The 17,547-nt window shown below is 41.7% G+C and overlaps 1 protein-coding gene across 1 annotated transcript in view; it reads left to right on the plus strand.

The window, feature by feature from the left end:
• nfascb (neurofascin homolog (chicken) b) overlaps positions 1–17,547 on the plus strand; it is a 52,985-nt gene that overhangs the window by 7,519 nt on the left and 27,919 nt on the right. Inside the window, exons 6-18 of the mRNA XM_060938075.1 lie at positions 3,132–3,243; positions 7,002–7,186; positions 7,301–7,432; positions 7,576–7,719; positions 7,802–7,913; positions 9,614–9,777; positions 13,554–13,701; positions 13,784–13,908; positions 14,032–14,133; positions 14,309–14,521; positions 14,681–14,757; positions 15,768–15,993; positions 16,140–16,255. Of these exons, the coding sequence (XP_060794058.1) occupies positions 3,132–3,243; positions 7,002–7,186; positions 7,301–7,432; positions 7,576–7,719; positions 7,802–7,913; positions 9,614–9,777; positions 13,554–13,701; positions 13,784–13,908; positions 14,032–14,133; positions 14,309–14,521; positions 14,681–14,757; positions 15,768–15,993; positions 16,140–16,255 (1,856 nt within the window). The remainder of the gene's footprint in view (positions 1–3,131; positions 3,244–7,001; positions 7,187–7,300; positions 7,433–7,575; positions 7,720–7,801; positions 7,914–9,613; positions 9,778–13,553; positions 13,702–13,783; positions 13,909–14,031; positions 14,134–14,308; positions 14,522–14,680; positions 14,758–15,767; positions 15,994–16,139; positions 16,256–17,547) is intronic.

Raw genomic sequence — 17,547 nt, forward strand, 5'->3', positions numbered from 1 at the left:
CTGAAATGTGAAGAGTGACTGTCTGAACAGAGATTTCAACTTCTCCCCATCCCAAGGGCTTATGTGCCCCACCAGCTGCCAAATAAATGGGGCAAGCAGTCCATGAGTTGAGTGCTGGCTTCCCCAGGCTTAGCCATAGTTTTTCATTTATCAGGGTGTAAGAGGAACCAGTATCCACAAGTGCATACCCCTTCCATGTATCAACACGGACAGGAACAGTCAACTGCTGAGGAAGGGTTTGAGAGAAAAACTGAAGATACTGAACTGGATGAACCTCACTAACTATACTCACAGTGGGTTGATCATTCTGATTGGGGTTATTAGGCCCAGCGTGAATGTGGGAAGACTTTTGCTTGTTTTTGCCAGTATTAAGTTGGGGACAACTAGCTGGAAAATGAGAGCCCTTACACTGCCAACAAAAGAGCTGTGGATTATACTCAGTATTGGCCAGTAAGGCAGAAAATGGAGTTATTAATGCATCGTTTTTCTGAGAAAAACTGTTTTTTAGCCTGTGGAAATTGGTAGACCTGTTTATTATGTTCGTATTGTCTTTGAGTCTGTCCTTTTCCAATTGCTGCCCCAGACGAACTAGAGCATCCATGGAGGTCACTACACTGCTCCACAGCGGACTTGCTAACTGAAGGTTGATATTCTTCAATATTAGCTTAATAACTTCATTCTCCGTTATCTCTGGTTTCCAACATTTGCACAAAGCTCGATACACATATATGTAAAGTCTCGAATGCTCTCACCAGCCTGTTGAACTCGGGTTCTCACTCTTTCAGCTAGCTCATCATGATAGTCTTTGGCTAAAAAGGCAACAAGGAACATATGCTCAAACTCCCTCCAAGTTCTTACTTCCAGCCAAGCTACTGTATGTCAGGAGCCTCCACGGGCCCGACTTTAAAAATTCATAACTTAGCCACTGATGGTCCTAACCCCACCAAAATTTACAGGCACCTCCTGCTCCCTGAGCACTTTCAAACCAGCACAGGCACGGCCTGCTATGATCTCACCCTGCCTGTTATTCACCCCCAAAACCCCCTGCGCTACCGCTGCTCACCGAAAACTTTAATTTGAGTCCTGGCTTGAGCCAGCCTTTAAAAATTCCTAACTTGGTCACTGATGGTCCTAGCCCTGCCAAACTGTACAAGCACCTCCCTCTCCCCGAGATCTTTTGAATCAGCCAGGCTCAGCTTGATCTGATGTCAGGAGCGAGCGCGGGCTGTGGAAAGCTTTAGCACGAGCCTTTGCTCCAGGCACTCGCACGCGCTGGGATTTAAAAATTCATAACTTGGCCACCAAAGGTCCTCACCCCGCCAAAATTTACAGGCATCTCCCTCTCCCCAAGTGGCACACTAAATAAGACAATAATAATACACTCAGTATTCACTATTGTTTTTATTGTATGATGCAGCTGAACTAGTGTTTTAGGGTTGACAGTATCTGATTGATCCAGTCAGTTGATTAAGAGTTCAGTTTACATGAAACTTTTCAGTACAGTATTATGTTAATTGCCAAACTGCCAATCAGTGTTATGTTGTTATTATTATGTGCATTTTTTTTTCATTCATAATAAGAATGACAGTCATAGTCATAGGCTTTGGAAGATGTAGATTTATATTTTAATAGAGTTTTTATTTTCTAAGTTCTAGTCCGGCAGATTTTAGTCTGAATGCCAAATGATATGACCATGTCTAGTTTTGAGTCATTTTAAAAGTCATTTTGTTACAAAGTTACTTGGAATCTCATACTCAAATTTTTAACTCTATTCTGTAAGAATAGTTGTATTGTTTATTACTAAATTTCTTATAGACTTATTATAAACATAGTATGAGAAAATAGTCATTGTTGACATAATGTTTCATGAGTGTTATTAGAGTACCTATATATGAGTACCAGTAAGTTGTAACCAACTGGAACATCTTTGCTCCCCATACTTTTTTCTAGACATGGAACTGGCCTGTGTGTACTACTGTTTTCTTGGCTACAACTTTAAGCATGTTTTTCTTGAATTTTCTGACATTTTCTTGTAAATTATATTCAATTTGTAGTGTAATTAGCAACTATGGTTTAGTGTAATTTGGCCTTTGAAGATCACAAAAATGTGCATTGAAATAGCTGAGAAGCCATCTCTAGGCATCTAAAGCACTTCAGCTTCCAGGGCCTGCCTTAGACCCCCGGCCACATTGTTCCGGGCCTTTGGCCTGTCATTTGGACTGGATGAAATTTGGATGGACATACAACATTTCAGACTCGTCTGTCCTGTGATAGTCTCCTTAAAATTCCTTATTTCCCACGCTGTGACTACCTCATGAAGCTGGTTAAGGTAATGGCAATAGTGTGTAAAGCATCATCAAGGTAAATGTTGGCTACTTTGAAGAATCTAAAATATGAAACATATTCTGTTTTTTTCTAACACTTTATTTACTACACATATCCATATATGTTCCATATGTTATTTCACAGTTTATGTCTTCAGTATTGTTCTACAATGTAGAAAATACAGAAAAACCTATGAATGAGTAAGTGTGTAAGTACTGTATGTGTGTGTGTATATATATATATATATATATATATATATATATATATATATATATATATATATGGTTAGCGCTGTCGCCTCACAGCAAGAAGGTCCGGGTTCGAGCCCCGTGGCCGGCGAGGGCTTTTCTGTGCGGAGGTTGCATGTTCTCCCCATGTCTGTGTGGGTTTCCTCCGGGTGCTCTGGTTTCCCCCACAGTCCAAAGACTTGCAGGTTAGGTTAACTGGTGACTCTAAATTGACTGTAGGTGTGAATGTGAGTGTGAATGGTTGTGTGTCTATGTGTCAGCCCTGTGATGACCTGGCGACTTGTCCAGGGTGTACCCCGCCTTTCGCCCGTAGTCAGCTGGGATAGGCTCCAGCTTGCCTGCGACCCTGTAGAAGGATAAAGCGGCTAGAGATAATATATATATATATATGTTTGAAGACAATTAATCCCTCTTTGTTTCCAACACTACCTCACAAATTCCTGTCCATGTTGGCAATGATCCATTAAGTTATAGCATTATAGCAGTATAGCAGTGAGTGTTTGGTTGATCTTTCTTATTGAATGTTTTAACTGCATCCTTTTTTTTTGTATCCATCAGCGCGTATGGCAGCTCGGACCGCTCCCAAGTTCTTGAAGCCCAAAGGACAAGCCAGCACTCAGATTGCAATGCTAGGAGAGGAGCTTATTTTGGAGTGTTTTGCTTCTGGAGTGTGAGTTCTTCAGGCATAGTTTTTGTCTCAATCTTTTGTTAAAAATAGATATTAGTCTCAGTCATATTTTAATTGTTTAATTATTGTTGGTTTTAGTGTAGTTGTAGTTTCCAAAGACTACAATAACTGTAGTTAACCAAAATGGAAAGTTTAAAACTAGAACAGTTTCAGTTCATGAAAAGTTTTATTATTTTAACTCCTTTTTTAAATCAAGTGACATATCACTAGTTTCTGACATCTAGCATTATATTAGCCAAAAGGACACATGACAATAAAAGCATTATTTTTTTCTGTGAGAATGATCAGAGCTGGAGGCAGGTCTGGAGTCTAGCTAGGAGTGACAACAAGAGCTCTTCTCACCTCACACTATTGCTGTAAATGGTGACATTTTTTAGCACAGAATTGGTGAAACCAAAATGCCCCCTATTTCCTATGTTGTGTGCTATACCCATCCATCCATCCATCCATCCATCCACACACACACACACACACACACACACACACACACACACACACACACACACAGAGTGCTCAGCGTAAATGAGTACACCCCCTTTGAAAAGTAACAATTTAAACAATATCTCAATGAACACAAACAATTTCCAAAATGTTGAAAAGACAAAGTTTAATATAACATCTGTTTAACTTATAACATGAAAGTAAGGTTAATAATATAACTTGGATTACACATTTTTCAGTTTTACTCAAATTAGGGTGGTGCAAAAATGAGTACACCCCACAACAAAAACTACTACATCTAGTACTTTGTATGGCCTCCATGATTTTTAATGACAGCACCAAGTCTTCTAGGCATGGAATAAACAAGTTGGCGACATTTTGCAACATCAATCTTTTTTCATTCTTCAACAATGACCTCTTTTAGTGACTGGATGCTGGATCGAGAGTGATGCTCAACTTGTCTCTTCAGAATTCCCCAAAGAAAATAATTTCCTTACACCACAAAGGTGAAGGCTACAAGAAGATCAGCAAAGCTTTACTTATCAGTCAGAATACTGTAGCAAAAGTGGTACAAAAATTTAAGAAAGATGGAACTGCAACCATCTCACAGAGACGTCCAGGTCGTCCACGGAAGTTAACACCTCGACAGGAGCGTCTTCTGATGAGAAGTGTTGAAGAAAATCGGCATGCAAGTTCACTGCAGTTATCTAAAGAAGTAGAAAGCCAAACTGGGGTGACTATTTCCCGTGACACAATACGGCATACACTGCAGAGGAATGGCATACATGGATGCCGTCCACGAAAGAAGCCTCTCCTAAAGCCCAGGCACAAAAAAGCCCACCTAGAGTTTGCCAGGGCCCATGTTGACAAAGATGAAGACTACTGGGACTCTATACTCTGGACTGATGAGACCAAGATAAATGTTTTTGGAACTGATGGCTTCAAAACTGTATGGCGTCGCAAAGGTGAGGAATACAAAGAAAAATGCATGGTGCCTACAGTGAAACATGGTGGTGGCAGTGTCCTTATGTGGGGCTGCATGAGTGCTGCTGGTGTCAGGGAGCTGCATTTCATTGATAGCATCATGAATTCACAGATGTATTGCTCTATACTGAAAGAGAAGATGCTAGCATCACTCTCAATCCAGCATCCAGTCACTAAAAGAGGTCATTGTTGAAGAATGGAAAAAGATTGATGTTGCAAAATGTCGCCGACTTGTTCATTCCATGCCTAGAAGACTTCGTGCTGTCATTAAAAATCATGGAGGCCATACAAAGTACTAGATGTTGTACAACCCCGATTCCAGAAAAGTTGGGACAAAGTACAAATTGTAAATAAAAATGGAATGCAATAATTTACAAATCTCAAAAACTGATATTGTATTCACAATAGAACATAGACAACATATCAAATGTCGAAAGTGAGACATTTTGAAATTTCATGCCAAATATTGGCTCATTTGAAATTTCATGACAGCAACACATCTCAAAAAAGTTGGGACAGGGGCAATAAGAGGCTGGAAAAGTTAAAGGTACAAAAAAGGAACAGCTGGAGGACCAAATTGCAACTCATTTGGTCAATTGGCAATAGGTCATTAACATGACTGGGTATAAAAAGAGCATCTTGGAGTGGCAGCGGCTCTCAGAAGTAAAGCTGGGAAGAGGATCACCAATCCCCCTAATTCTGCGCCGACAAATAGTGGAGCAATATCAGAAAGGAGTTCGACAGTGTAAAATTGCAGAGTTTGAACATATCATCATCTACAGTGCATAATATCATCAAAAGATTCAAAGAATCTGGAAGAATCTCTGTGTGTAAGGGTCAAGGCCGGAAAACCATACTGGGTGCCCGTGATCTTCGGGCCCTTAGACAGCACTGTATCACATACAGGCATGCTTCTGTATTGGAAATTACAAAATCGGCTCAGGAATATTTCCAGAGAACATTATCTGTGAACACAATTCACTGTGCCATCCGCTGTTGCCAGCTAAAACTCTATAGTTCAAAGAAGAAGCCGTATCTAAACATGATCCAGAAGCGCAGACGTCTTCTCTGGGCCAAGGCTCATTTAAAATGGACTGTGGCAAAGTGGAAAACTGTTCTGTGGTCAGACGAATCAAAATTTGAAGTTCTTTATGGAAATCAGGGACGCCATGTCATTCGGACTAAAGAGGAGAAGGATGGCCCAAGTTGTTATCAGCGCTCAGTTCAGAAGCCTGCATCTCTGATGGTATGGGGTTGCATTAGTGTGTGTGGCATGGGCAGCTTACACATCTGGAAAGACACCATCAATGCTGAAAAGTATATCCAGGTTCTAGAGCAAAATATGCTTCCATCCAGATGACGTCTCTTTCAGGGAAGGCCTTGCATTTTCCAACATGACGATGCCAAACCACATACTGCATCAATTACAGCATCATGGCTGCGTAGAAGAAAGGTCCGGGTACTGAACTGGCCAACCTGCAGTCCAGGTTTTTCACCCATAGAAAACATTTGGCGCATCATAAAACGGAAGATACGACAAAAAAGACCTAAGACAGTTGAGCAACTAGAATCCTACATTAGACAAGAATGGGTTAACATTCCTATCCCTAAACTTGAGCAACTTGTCTCCTCAGTCCCCAGACGTTTACAGACTGTTGTAAAGAGAAAAGGGGATGTCTCACAGTAGTAAACATGGCCTTGTCCTAACTTTTTTGAGATGTGTTGTTGTCATGAAATTTAAAAATCACCTAATTTGTCTCTTTAAATGATACATTTTCTCAGTTTAAACATTTGATATGTCATCTATGTTCTATTCTGAATAAAATATGGAATTTTGAAACTTCCATATCATTGCATTCTGTTTTTATTTACAATTTGTACTTTGTCCCAACTTTTTTGGAATCGGGGTTGTAGTTTTTGTTGTGGGGTGTACTCATTTTTGCACCACCTTAATTTGAGTAAAACTGAAAAATGTGTAATCCAAGTTTATATTATTAACCTTACTTTCATGTTATAAGTTAAACAGATGTTATTTTAAACTTTGTCTTGTCAACATTTTGGAAATTGTTTGTGTTCATTGAGATATTGTTTAAAATGTTACTTTTCAAAGGGGGTGTACTTATTTATGCTGAGCACTGTACATATAAAACTTTTACAGACTAAATCAGTAGTGCAGTAAGAGATAGGGGTGCATGCTTTGCCATATTGTTTTAGATCATTTTGAAGGTTATGAATGATCAAAACCTTTCTGCGGCTATGAAACATACACAAAAGTAACAGTAACCACTCAAGTGATCCTCTCTCTGTTGCCTCAGTCCAGCTCCTACCATTAAATGGACTAAAGATTGGGAAAGCTTGTCCATGGAAGGCATGAAGCTGGAAAACTTCAATAAAACTCTGCACATTAAAAAAATCTCTATGGATGCTGGAGGCGACTACATCTGCACTGCCACCAACAGGATGGGCAGCGTGGACCACATAATCACAGTTAAAGTTAAATGTAAAGTAGCATCACAATAGATGCCATTAATTATCTGAAGTAGAAGAATAAGGTTGTTATTACAGTGTTGAAAGTTTTCATTTTTCTCATCCTTTCTCTTCTTATTTTCTACAGCAACCCCATTTTGGGTCGAGAAACCACAGAGTCTTATTCTGTCTCGAGATGATAGTGGGCAGATAGTGTGTCAAGCTGATGGAATTCCCAGACCCCAGATACGGTGGCTAGTTAATGGAGAACCTATTGAGGGTCAGAAACATCACATGCCATATGAGTAATCATGATTTCTGACCACACTCACTGACAAATATAATAAAAAAAAAAGTCCAACTTCCCCAAAACACATGTATAGCTTTCTTTTTTTTGTGTTTTTTTTTTTTTGTAAATCACAGATGCTCCTAAGAGTCCTGGCAGACAAGTATCAGGTGATACATTGATATTTCGTGCTGTGGTACCTGATAGCACAGCTGTATTTCAGTGTAATGCCTCCAACCAATATGGCTACATCCTAGCCAATGCCTTCCTTGCAGTAATGGGTAAAATATGCAGAATTCAGAATAACAACAAAATTTTCTAAATACATGTCACTGTCCTAATAAGTCCATGTTTCTTTTGTAGATATGAGACCACGATTGCTGGGCATTAGAGATGACCTGGTAAAGGTAATTGAAGGGACTCGGACACTTCTGCACTGCCCATATTTTGGATCACCAAAACCTGCCCTGCGCTGGTAGTGCAAAAATGACCAAGTATACAGATATAATTGAATATATGAATTCAGATATACAGTGGTGCTTGAAAGTTTGTGAACTCTTTAGAATTTTCTATATTTCTGCATAAATATGACCTAAAACATCATCAGATTTTCACAGAAGTCCTAAAAGTAGATAAAGAGAACCCAGTTAAACAAATGAGACAAAAATATTATACTTGGTCATTTATTTATTGAGGAAAATGATCCAATATTACATATCTGTGAGTGGCAAAAGTATGTGAACCTTGAGGATTAGCAGTTAATTTGAAGGTGAAATTAGAGTCAGGTGTTTTCAATCAATGGGATGACAATCAGGTGTGAGTGGGCACCCTGTTTTATTTAAAGAACAGGGATCTATCAAAGTCTGATCTTCACAACATATGTTTGTGGAAGTGTATCATGGCACGAACAAAGGAGATTTCTGAGGACCTCAGAAAAAGCGTTGTTGATGCTCATCAGGCTGGAAAAGGTTACAAAACTATCTCTAAAGAGTTTGGACTCCACCAATCCACAGTCAGACATATTGTGTACAAGTGGAGGAAATTTAAGACCATTGTTACTCTCCCCCAGGAGTGGTCGACCAACAAAGATCACTCCAAGAGCAAGGCATGTAATAGTCGGCGAAGTCACAAAGGACCCCAGGATAACTTCTAAGCAACTGAAGGCCTCTCTCACATTGGCAAATGTTAATGTTCATGAGTCCACCATCAGGAGAACACTGAACAGCAATGGTGCGTATGGCAGGGTTGCAATGAGAAAGCCACTGCTCTCCAAAAAGAACATTGCTACTCATCTGCAGTTTGCTAAAGATCATGTGAACAAACCAGAAGGCTATTGGAAAAATGGTTTGGGGACAGATGAGACCAAAATAGAACTTTTTGGTTTAAATGAGAAGTGTCATGTTTGGAGAAAGGAAAACACTGCATTCCAGCATAAGAACCTTATCCCGTCTATGAAACATGGTGGTGGTAGCATCATGGTTTGGGCCTGTTTTGCTGCATCTGGACCAGGACAGCTTGTCATCATTGATGGAACAATGAATTCTGAATTATACCAGTGAATTCTAAAGGAAAATGTCAGGACATCTGTCCATGAACTGAATCTCAAGAGAAGGTGGGTCATGCAGCAAGACAACGACCCTAAGCACACAAGTCGTTCTACCAAGGAATGGTTAAAGAAGAATAAAAGTTAATGTTTTGGACTGGCCAAGTCCTGACCTTAATCCAATGGAAATGTTGTGGAAGGACCTGAAGCGAGCAGTTCATGTGAGGAAACCCACCAACATCCCAGAGTTGAAGCTGTTCTGTATGGAGGAATGGGCTAAAATTCCTCCAAGTCAGTGTGCAGGACTGATCAACAGTTACCGGAAATGTTTAGTTGCAGTTATTGCTGCACAAGGGGGTCACACCAGATACTGAAAGCAAAGGTTCACATACTTTTGCCACTCACAGATATGTAATATTGGATAATTTTCCTCAATAAATAAATGACCAAGTATAATATTTTTGTCTCATTTGTTTAACTGGGTTCTCTTTATCTACTTTTAGGACTTGTGTGAAAATATGATGTTTTAGGTCATATTCATGCAAAAATATAGAAAATTCAAAAGGGTTCACAAACTTTCAAGCACCACTGTATGAATGTGCATGATTAAGATTTTGTGCATTTGCTTTTAGGTCTAAAGGTGGAGTGGGTTTATTAGAGGGAAATCGATATAGCATTCTTTCTAATGGAACACTGGAAATAAAGCGCACCAAACTGCAGGACCAGGGGACATATGTCTGCATTGCTAGCAATGTCATTGGACGAGACGAGATGGATGTACAACTGGAGGTCAAAGGTGAGTGTCTGAAATATAATTTTTAGGGGAATTTCTAATCAACATATCAAGTACATGGTAAACATGCATACCTGTACATTGTCCTTTTTCCTAATCAGCCAGATAAAAGAAATCCAAATTTTAGACTTTCGAGCTGCATTCCAGTTTAACTTTTTTTCTACTGCTATGGACACAAGTTTATGTGAAATATTTATGCAAGGTACTGTGAATGTTATTAACAATTCACTGTTTTCATTAATTATGGTGCATTGTGATTGCACAAAAAAAAGAGAAATCAAGAGAGCAGACAAGAATATAAGGAGATGCGAGGAAAGCAAAAAGAGTAGTGGCAAAGGTGAAGGAAAAGGCGTATGATGAACTATATGAAAAGTTAGACACTAAGGATGGAGAAGAGGTCCTGTACTGATTAGCAAGACAACGAGATCAAGCTGGGAAGGATGTGCAGCAGGTTAGACTGATAAAAGATGCAGATGGAAATGTGCTGACAGGTGAAGAGTGTGTGTTGAGAAGGTGGATGGAGTACTTTGAAAAGCTGATGAATGAAGAAAATGAAAGAGAGAGAAGGTTGGCCGAGGTGGAGATAGTGAATCAGGATGAACAACAGATTAGCAAGGAGAAAGTAAGGAGAGCTATGAAGAAAATGAAAAGTGGTAAGGCAGTTGGCCCAGATGATATACCAGTGGAGGCATGGAGATGCTTAGGAGAGATGGCAATTGACTTTTTGACTAGACTGTTTAATAAGATCTTGGAAAGTGAGAGGATGCCTGATGAGTGGAAAAGAAGTACAGTGGGGCAAAAAAGTATTTAGTCAGCCACCAATTGTGCAAGTTCTCCCACTTAAAAAGATGAGAGAGGCCTGTAATTTTCATCATAGGTACACTTCAACTATGAGAGACAGAATGGAGGGAAAGAATCCAGGAAATCACATTGTAGGATTTTTAATGAATTAATTGGTAAATTCCTCAGTAAAATAAGTATTTGGTCACCTACAAACAAACAAGATTTCTGGCTCTCACAGACCTGTAACAACTTCTTTAAGAGGCTCCTCTGTCCTCCACTTGTTACCTGTATTAATGGCACCTGTTTGAACTCGTTATCGGTATAAAAGACACCTGTCCACAACCTCAAACAGTCACACTCCAAACTCCACTATGGCCAAGACCAAAGAGCTGTCAAAGGACATCAGAAACAAAATTGTAGACCTGCAGCAGGCTGGGAAGACTGAATCTGCAATAGGTAAGCAGCTTGGTGTGAAGAAATCAACTGTGGGAGCAATTATTAGAAAATGGAAGACATACAAGAGCACTGATAATCTCCCTCGAACTGGGGCTCCACACAAGATCTCACCCCGTGGGGTCAAAATGATCACAAGAATGGTGAGCAAAAATCCCAGAACCACATGGGGGGACCTAGTGAATGACCTGCAAAGAGCTGGGACCAAAGTAAGAAAGGCTACCATCAGTAACACACTACGCCGCCAGGGACTCAAATCCTGTAGTGCCAGACGTGTCCTCCTGCTTAAGCCAGTGCATGTCCAGGCCCATCTGAAGTTTGCTAGAGAGCATTTGGATGATCCAGAAGAGGATTGGGAGAATGTCATATGGTCAGATGAAACCAAAATAGAACTTTTTGGTAAAAACTCAACTTGTCGTGTTTGGAGGAGAAAGAATGCTGAGTTGCATCCAAAGAACACCATACCTATTGTGAAGCGTGGGGGTGGAAACTTCATGCTTTGGGGCTGTTTTTCTGCAAAGGGACCAGGACGACTGATCCGTGTAAAGGAAAGAATGAATGGGGCCATGTATCGTGAGATTTTGAGTGAAAACCTCCTTCCATCAGCAAGGGCATTGAAGATGAAACGTGGCTGGGTCTTTCAGCATGACAATGATCCCAAACACACCGCCCGGGCAACGAAGGAGTGGCTTCGTAAGAACCATTTCAAGGTCCTGGAGTGGCCTAGCCAGTCTCCAGATCTCAACCCCATAGAAAATCTTTGGAGGCAGTTACAAGTCCGTGTTGCCCAGCGACAGCCCCAAAACATCACTGCTCTAGAGGAGATCTGCATGGAGGAATGGGCCAAAATACCAGCAACAATGTGTGAAAACCTTGTGAAGACTTACAGAAAACGTTTGATCTCTGTCATTGCCAACAAAGGGTATATAACAAAGTATTGAGATGAACTTTTGTTATTGACCAAATACTTATTTTCCACCATAATTTGCAAATAAATTCTTTAAAAATCAGACAGACAATGTGATTTTCTGGATTTTTTTTTCTCATTTTGTCTCTCATAGTTGAAGTGTACCTATGATGAAAATTACAGGCCTCTCTCATCTTTTTAAGTGGGAGAACTTGCACAATTGGTGACTGACTAAATACTTTTTTGCCCCACTGTATACTGCTACCAATATTCAAGAACAAGGGTGATGTTCAGTGCTGCAGTAACTATAGAGGCATAAAGTTGACCAGCCACAGCAAGAAGTTATCGGAAAGAGTAGTGGAAGCTCAGCTAAGAGGAGAGGTGGAGATATGTGAGCAGCATTATGGTTTCATGCCAGGAAAGAGTCCTACAGATGCAATATTTGCTTTGAGAATGTTGATGGAAAAGTATAGAGAAGGCCAGAAGGAGCTGCATTGTGTGTTTGTGGATTTAGAGAAGGCATATAGCAGGGTGCCAAGAGAGTTCTGGTACTGCATGAGGAAATCAGGAGTGGCGGAGAAGTATGTGAGATTGGTGCAGGATATGTATGAGGACAGTGTGACAGCAGTGCGATGTGTGGTGGGAATGACAGAGGCATTTAAGGTGGATGTTGGATTTCACCAGGGATTGGCCCTAAGCCTCTTGTTTGCAATGGTAATGGACAGGTTGACAAACGACACCAGGCAAGAGGCCCCATGGACAACGATGTTTGCAGATGATATTGTTATCTGTAGTGAGAACAGGGGGCAAGTGGAAGAAAACTTAGAGACATGGAGGTATGCACTAGAGAGAAGGGGAATGAAAGTCAGTAGGAGCAAGACAGAGTACATGTCCATAAATTAGAGGGAGGACAGTGGAATGGTACAGCTACAAGGGACAGAGGTGATCAAATCAGATGGGTTCAAATATCTGGGGTCAATTGTACAAAGTAATGATGAGTGCGGAAGAGAAGTGAAGAAGAGAGTGCACACAGGTTGGAATGGATGGAGGAGAGTGCCATGAGCGATTTGTGACAAAAGGTTGCCAGCAAGAGTGAAAGGGAAAGTGTACAAGACAGTAGCAAGACCAGCTATGTTGTATGGTTTGGAGGCAGTGGCACTGACAAAAAGACAGGAGGCTGAACTGGAGGTAGCAGAGTTGAAGATGTCGAGATTTTCATTGGGAGTGACAGAGTTGGACAGGATTAGAAATGAGCATACTAAAGGGACAGCACATGTCGGATGACTTGGAGACAAAGTGAGAGAGGCGAGACTGAGATGGTTTGGACACGTACAGAGGAGAGATCCAGGGTATATGGGGAAAAGAATATTAGAGATAAAGTTGCCAGATAGAAGGAAAAGAGGAAGACCAAAGATAAGATTTATAGACGTGGTCAAGGAGGACATGAGGACAATTGGTGCAACAGAAAAAGATATGGAGGACAGGAGATGGAGGGACATTATCCATTGTGACAACCCCTAATGGGAACAGCTGAAGGAAGAAGAAGAAGAAGAAGAAGAAGAAGATGGTGCATTGTGATTGCATGGTTGCATTGTTTGTAAATATTTATGAATTGACACACATTAATTTTCCCCAGAACCCACTAAAATCATTCGTGCCCCACATAATGTCATTGTGAGAAAAGGGAGTTTGGCACAATTTGACTGTAAGATCCAGTCTGACCCAACCTTGGAGGTGAAGGTCACCTGGCTCAAGGACAACAAATTCTTGATCTTTGGAAGAAGGTAAGCCAAGTGCAAACAATTTGAATAATTCAGTTCAAAATATATCTGTGGCTTATGTGTAAGTTTGTGTGTATTTGTACAGAATGACAAAGAATGAGGACTCTATGAGCATTGCTGATGTGTATAGAAGAGATGAGGGAATTTATACCTGCAGACTGAAGACTGAAGTGGAGGAAATCAGTGCATCAGCCAAACTCACTGTGATGGGTACACACAGAGAGAGAGAGAGAGAGAGAGAGAGAGAGAGAGAGAGAGACTTGCACATTTATTACCTGCAGAATGGGTTAATGGAAATGATGTATCAATCCTTTTTCCTTCTCTGTCTACTAGATCGTCCTGACCCACCAACTGACTTGGAAGTGTCAGATCCATCAGAACGAAATGTTAGACTCACCTGGGTGCCAGGACTAAGCAACCACAGCCCTATCAAAGGCACACACACACACACACATACACACATACACACACACACACACTAATGAGTTATTAATTGTAGACTTTACATTCATATATTTTTCCAGACAATATTTAATTTCACTCCTTATTACTTTTATGCATAATTTTCTTTTAATGCATACAGTAAATTAAAGTGAAATCTTTCTTTTAGAGTATTTGGTGCAATACACGGAAGATCTGCTTGCTGATTATTGGCTACTGCCGAGTGGCTGGAAGAACCTGACGAGTTACCCTGGCCACCTGAACTCTGTGGTGTTGCAGCTGACACCGTTTGTTGAGTACCAGTTCCGCATTGTGGGTATCAATATGATCGGTCCCAGCAAACCCAGCAAGCCCTCTGTGCGTTACCAGACTGGTGGAGCTGGTCAGTTTGTCATCATTTATGCTGTGGTTAGATGTTTTGAATGTAGCATTACACAGCTTTACATCTTACACAGCCTTTATGCTGTCTTTATTACTGGAATTAATTAAAGCAGTTACTCTGTGGGGTACTAGTAGTAACTGTCTGTGTCAAACATTTTAGTGCCAGATGCTATCCCAAGAAACATCAAAGGAATGGGGACTGGAGTGTTCAGAAATAACATGGAGATCAGCTGGGAGGTGATGAATGGATGGATGGATGCAGAATGTGTGGATGAGTGCAGCTACTTGGATTTGTGCATGGATAAATGTATTACTCTTTTTGTGTGTGTGTGTCTTAGGCCACCACAAATTTAAAATAAGGCTTACGGTTTTGTTTTAACATTAGTGTGAAGCACTAAATGCCTGCTGGCCCAAAATGCTTTTGAAAAACAATTGATCATGAAGCATTACCTGGAACCACTTAGTATAATCTAATTCACTATTCTATTGCTTGTACCATATTTTTCCTGACAAAATGGTGCATGAAACAAATTAATAGTCATTTATACTTACTTTCATACAAAATGCTTATAGTGTCAAAATGTAGCATAACAGCAATTTTATGTATTCTGTATTTACCAATGGCTACAATTATACAGTATAAATTCCAAAACTAATATTGAACAGTTTTATACATTTCTATTGCTGAACTCAAACCAATGGTTACAATTAATGCACACTGTATGATTTCAGTTAGTTTCACTATAGGCCTAATCACTAAGTCACATAAAACCTAATTTAATACAGTACAACTTCATCAACTTTTTCTTTAGTGTATTTTATTACGGTGTTCCCTTTCTTCTCTCTCTCTGTTTCTAATAAAATTCACTGCTGGTAACCTGTATTACACATTTACTGATGTTAGCTAACTGTAATATTTTTTTCTGCAATTTTTTTTAAAACTAGAATTATTTGTCTAGCTAGTACCAAAGTCTCTATGTTTTCACTGAAAAACCAAGCTAACCAGTTTCTAACTTACACATTTATTGGGCTTATTTGTGAAAGAGCACCCGATATCCATTTTTTTTTTAAAAGCATCTTGTTGCAACTGTTGGACAAATCATGACATTACATTTTGGCAACAAAGATAAAGTATCATAGCATTATCTAGCTAGGGAGATTAGATAGACAGAACTGTTTGTGTTGTCTAACTGTAATTGATGTTAATTTCATAATTCGGCTCTGTTGCTGGGGTGTTGTGTGTGAAGCCATTGGAGTATAGAGAGTGGAACGGGCCAAAGCTCGGCTACATGGTGTGGTGGCGAAGAAGAGATTCCAGAGAGGAGTGGAAAAATTACACAACCTACTGGTGGTGCAGTCACATCATCTATGAGACGGACACCTTCACGCCCTATGAGATTAAAGTACAGGCCATCAATTACTTTGGTCTTGGACCAGAATCTCCTGTGATCATTGGATACTCAGGAGAGGACCGTGAGTGATGCACAACATTCATGCCTACATGTTCACGCTTCCACACATGTGCACTACGTTGGTACAGGCCATGACAAGTATTACAAGAATTTCATTTACACATTCACACAGTTAATGAAGTTCTCAAACATGGCATGATTTAACAGGTCCAACTGCTGCTCCAGCTGACCTGCATGTCTCAGATGTTGAGAGCATGAAGCTGACAGTCCACTGGCAGCCTGTTCCCCAAGCCACCATCATGGGGCAGATTAAAGAGTACACGGTGAGACCTGGAATCAATCATTAGTCAGTCAGAGTGATACTATATGATTTTATTTCAAATAAATCTATATCAGAATTCAATTAAAAATTTCCACAGTTATTGGTAACGAGATGGGTTTTTTTGGGTGTGGCAGTGGGGGCGTGGTCAAGCGTTGGTCTGTGAATGGAGGGCAGAGTCAGGGAAGGTAAGTGGTGGAATCACTGCACCTGATGGGAATTAACCTGTGTTTGTGTGTCTTCCCCAGTGACTGCGCCCTATAAAGAGGAGAGGAGAGGAGAGGAGAGGAGAGGGAGAGTGGAGGAAGAGAGCTTCTCCCCAACCTGGATACTTGTGTGCGTGTTTTAAGCTGAAAAGCTAAATAAAGAGTTTTTGAGAACTCAGTTCTGGCCTGCCGTGCTTCTGTGCTCCACCCACCTAGAACACGTGTTACAGTGGTGCCAAAACCTGGGAAGGAGCGCAGGAGTGAACAGCCCCATGGAGTCCTCCCCCTTCAAGGACTTGATCCATGCCCTCGCTACGGCCCAACAGAGCCAGCACCCGGCGCTGGTCACCCTTTGGAAAGAACAGGAGCAAAGGTTCAAGGTCCTGGTGTTGGCGCAGCAGGAAGACCGCCAGGCGTTCTGGCACCTACTCGTGTCGGCGGGGTCCACCACCTCCACTGCCGTGGGCCCTCCCCACCTCACCCTTACGAAGATGGGCCCGCACGATGACCCCGAGGCCTTCCTCGCCCTTTTTGAGCAGGCAGCAGAGGCGTGGGGTTGGCCGGTGGAACAGCGCGCGGCGTGCCTCCTCCCCCTGCTCACAGGCGAGGCGCAGCTGACCGCGCTACAGCTCCCCGCCGACAGCTGGCTGGTCTACGCGGACCTCCGCAGGGCCATCCTCCAGCGCGTGGGTCGCACTCCGGAGCAGCAGCGGCAGTGCTTCCGTGCGCTGCGCCTGGAGGAGGTTGGCTGGCCGTTCGCGTTTGGCCAGCAACTTCGGGATGCCTGCCGTCGGTGGCTTAGGGCCGACAACCGCGACACAGAGGAAATCATCGATCTGGTGGCGCTGGAGCAGTTCGTCACTCGACTTCCGGAAGGGACCACGGAGTGGGTCCAGTGCCATCGCCCGGCGTCGCTGGATCAGGCCATTAAGCTGGCAGAGGACCATATGGCGGCCGTTCCAACGGCAGGACAGCGTGTCTCCCCTTCTCCCCTCCCTTCTTTCTCCCCTCCTGTTCCTTGCCCTCGCCCCATTCCCCCACCACGGAGGTGGGGGCTGGCTCCACCCCAGCTGGCCCGCCGCACCCGCGG

The sequence above is a fragment of the Neoarius graeffei genome, chromosome 13 (genome assembly GCF_027579695.1).
Source record: "Neoarius graeffei isolate fNeoGra1 chromosome 13, fNeoGra1.pri, whole genome shotgun sequence".
Taxonomy (NCBI): Eukaryota; Metazoa; Chordata; class Actinopteri; order Siluriformes; family Ariidae; genus Neoarius; species Neoarius graeffei.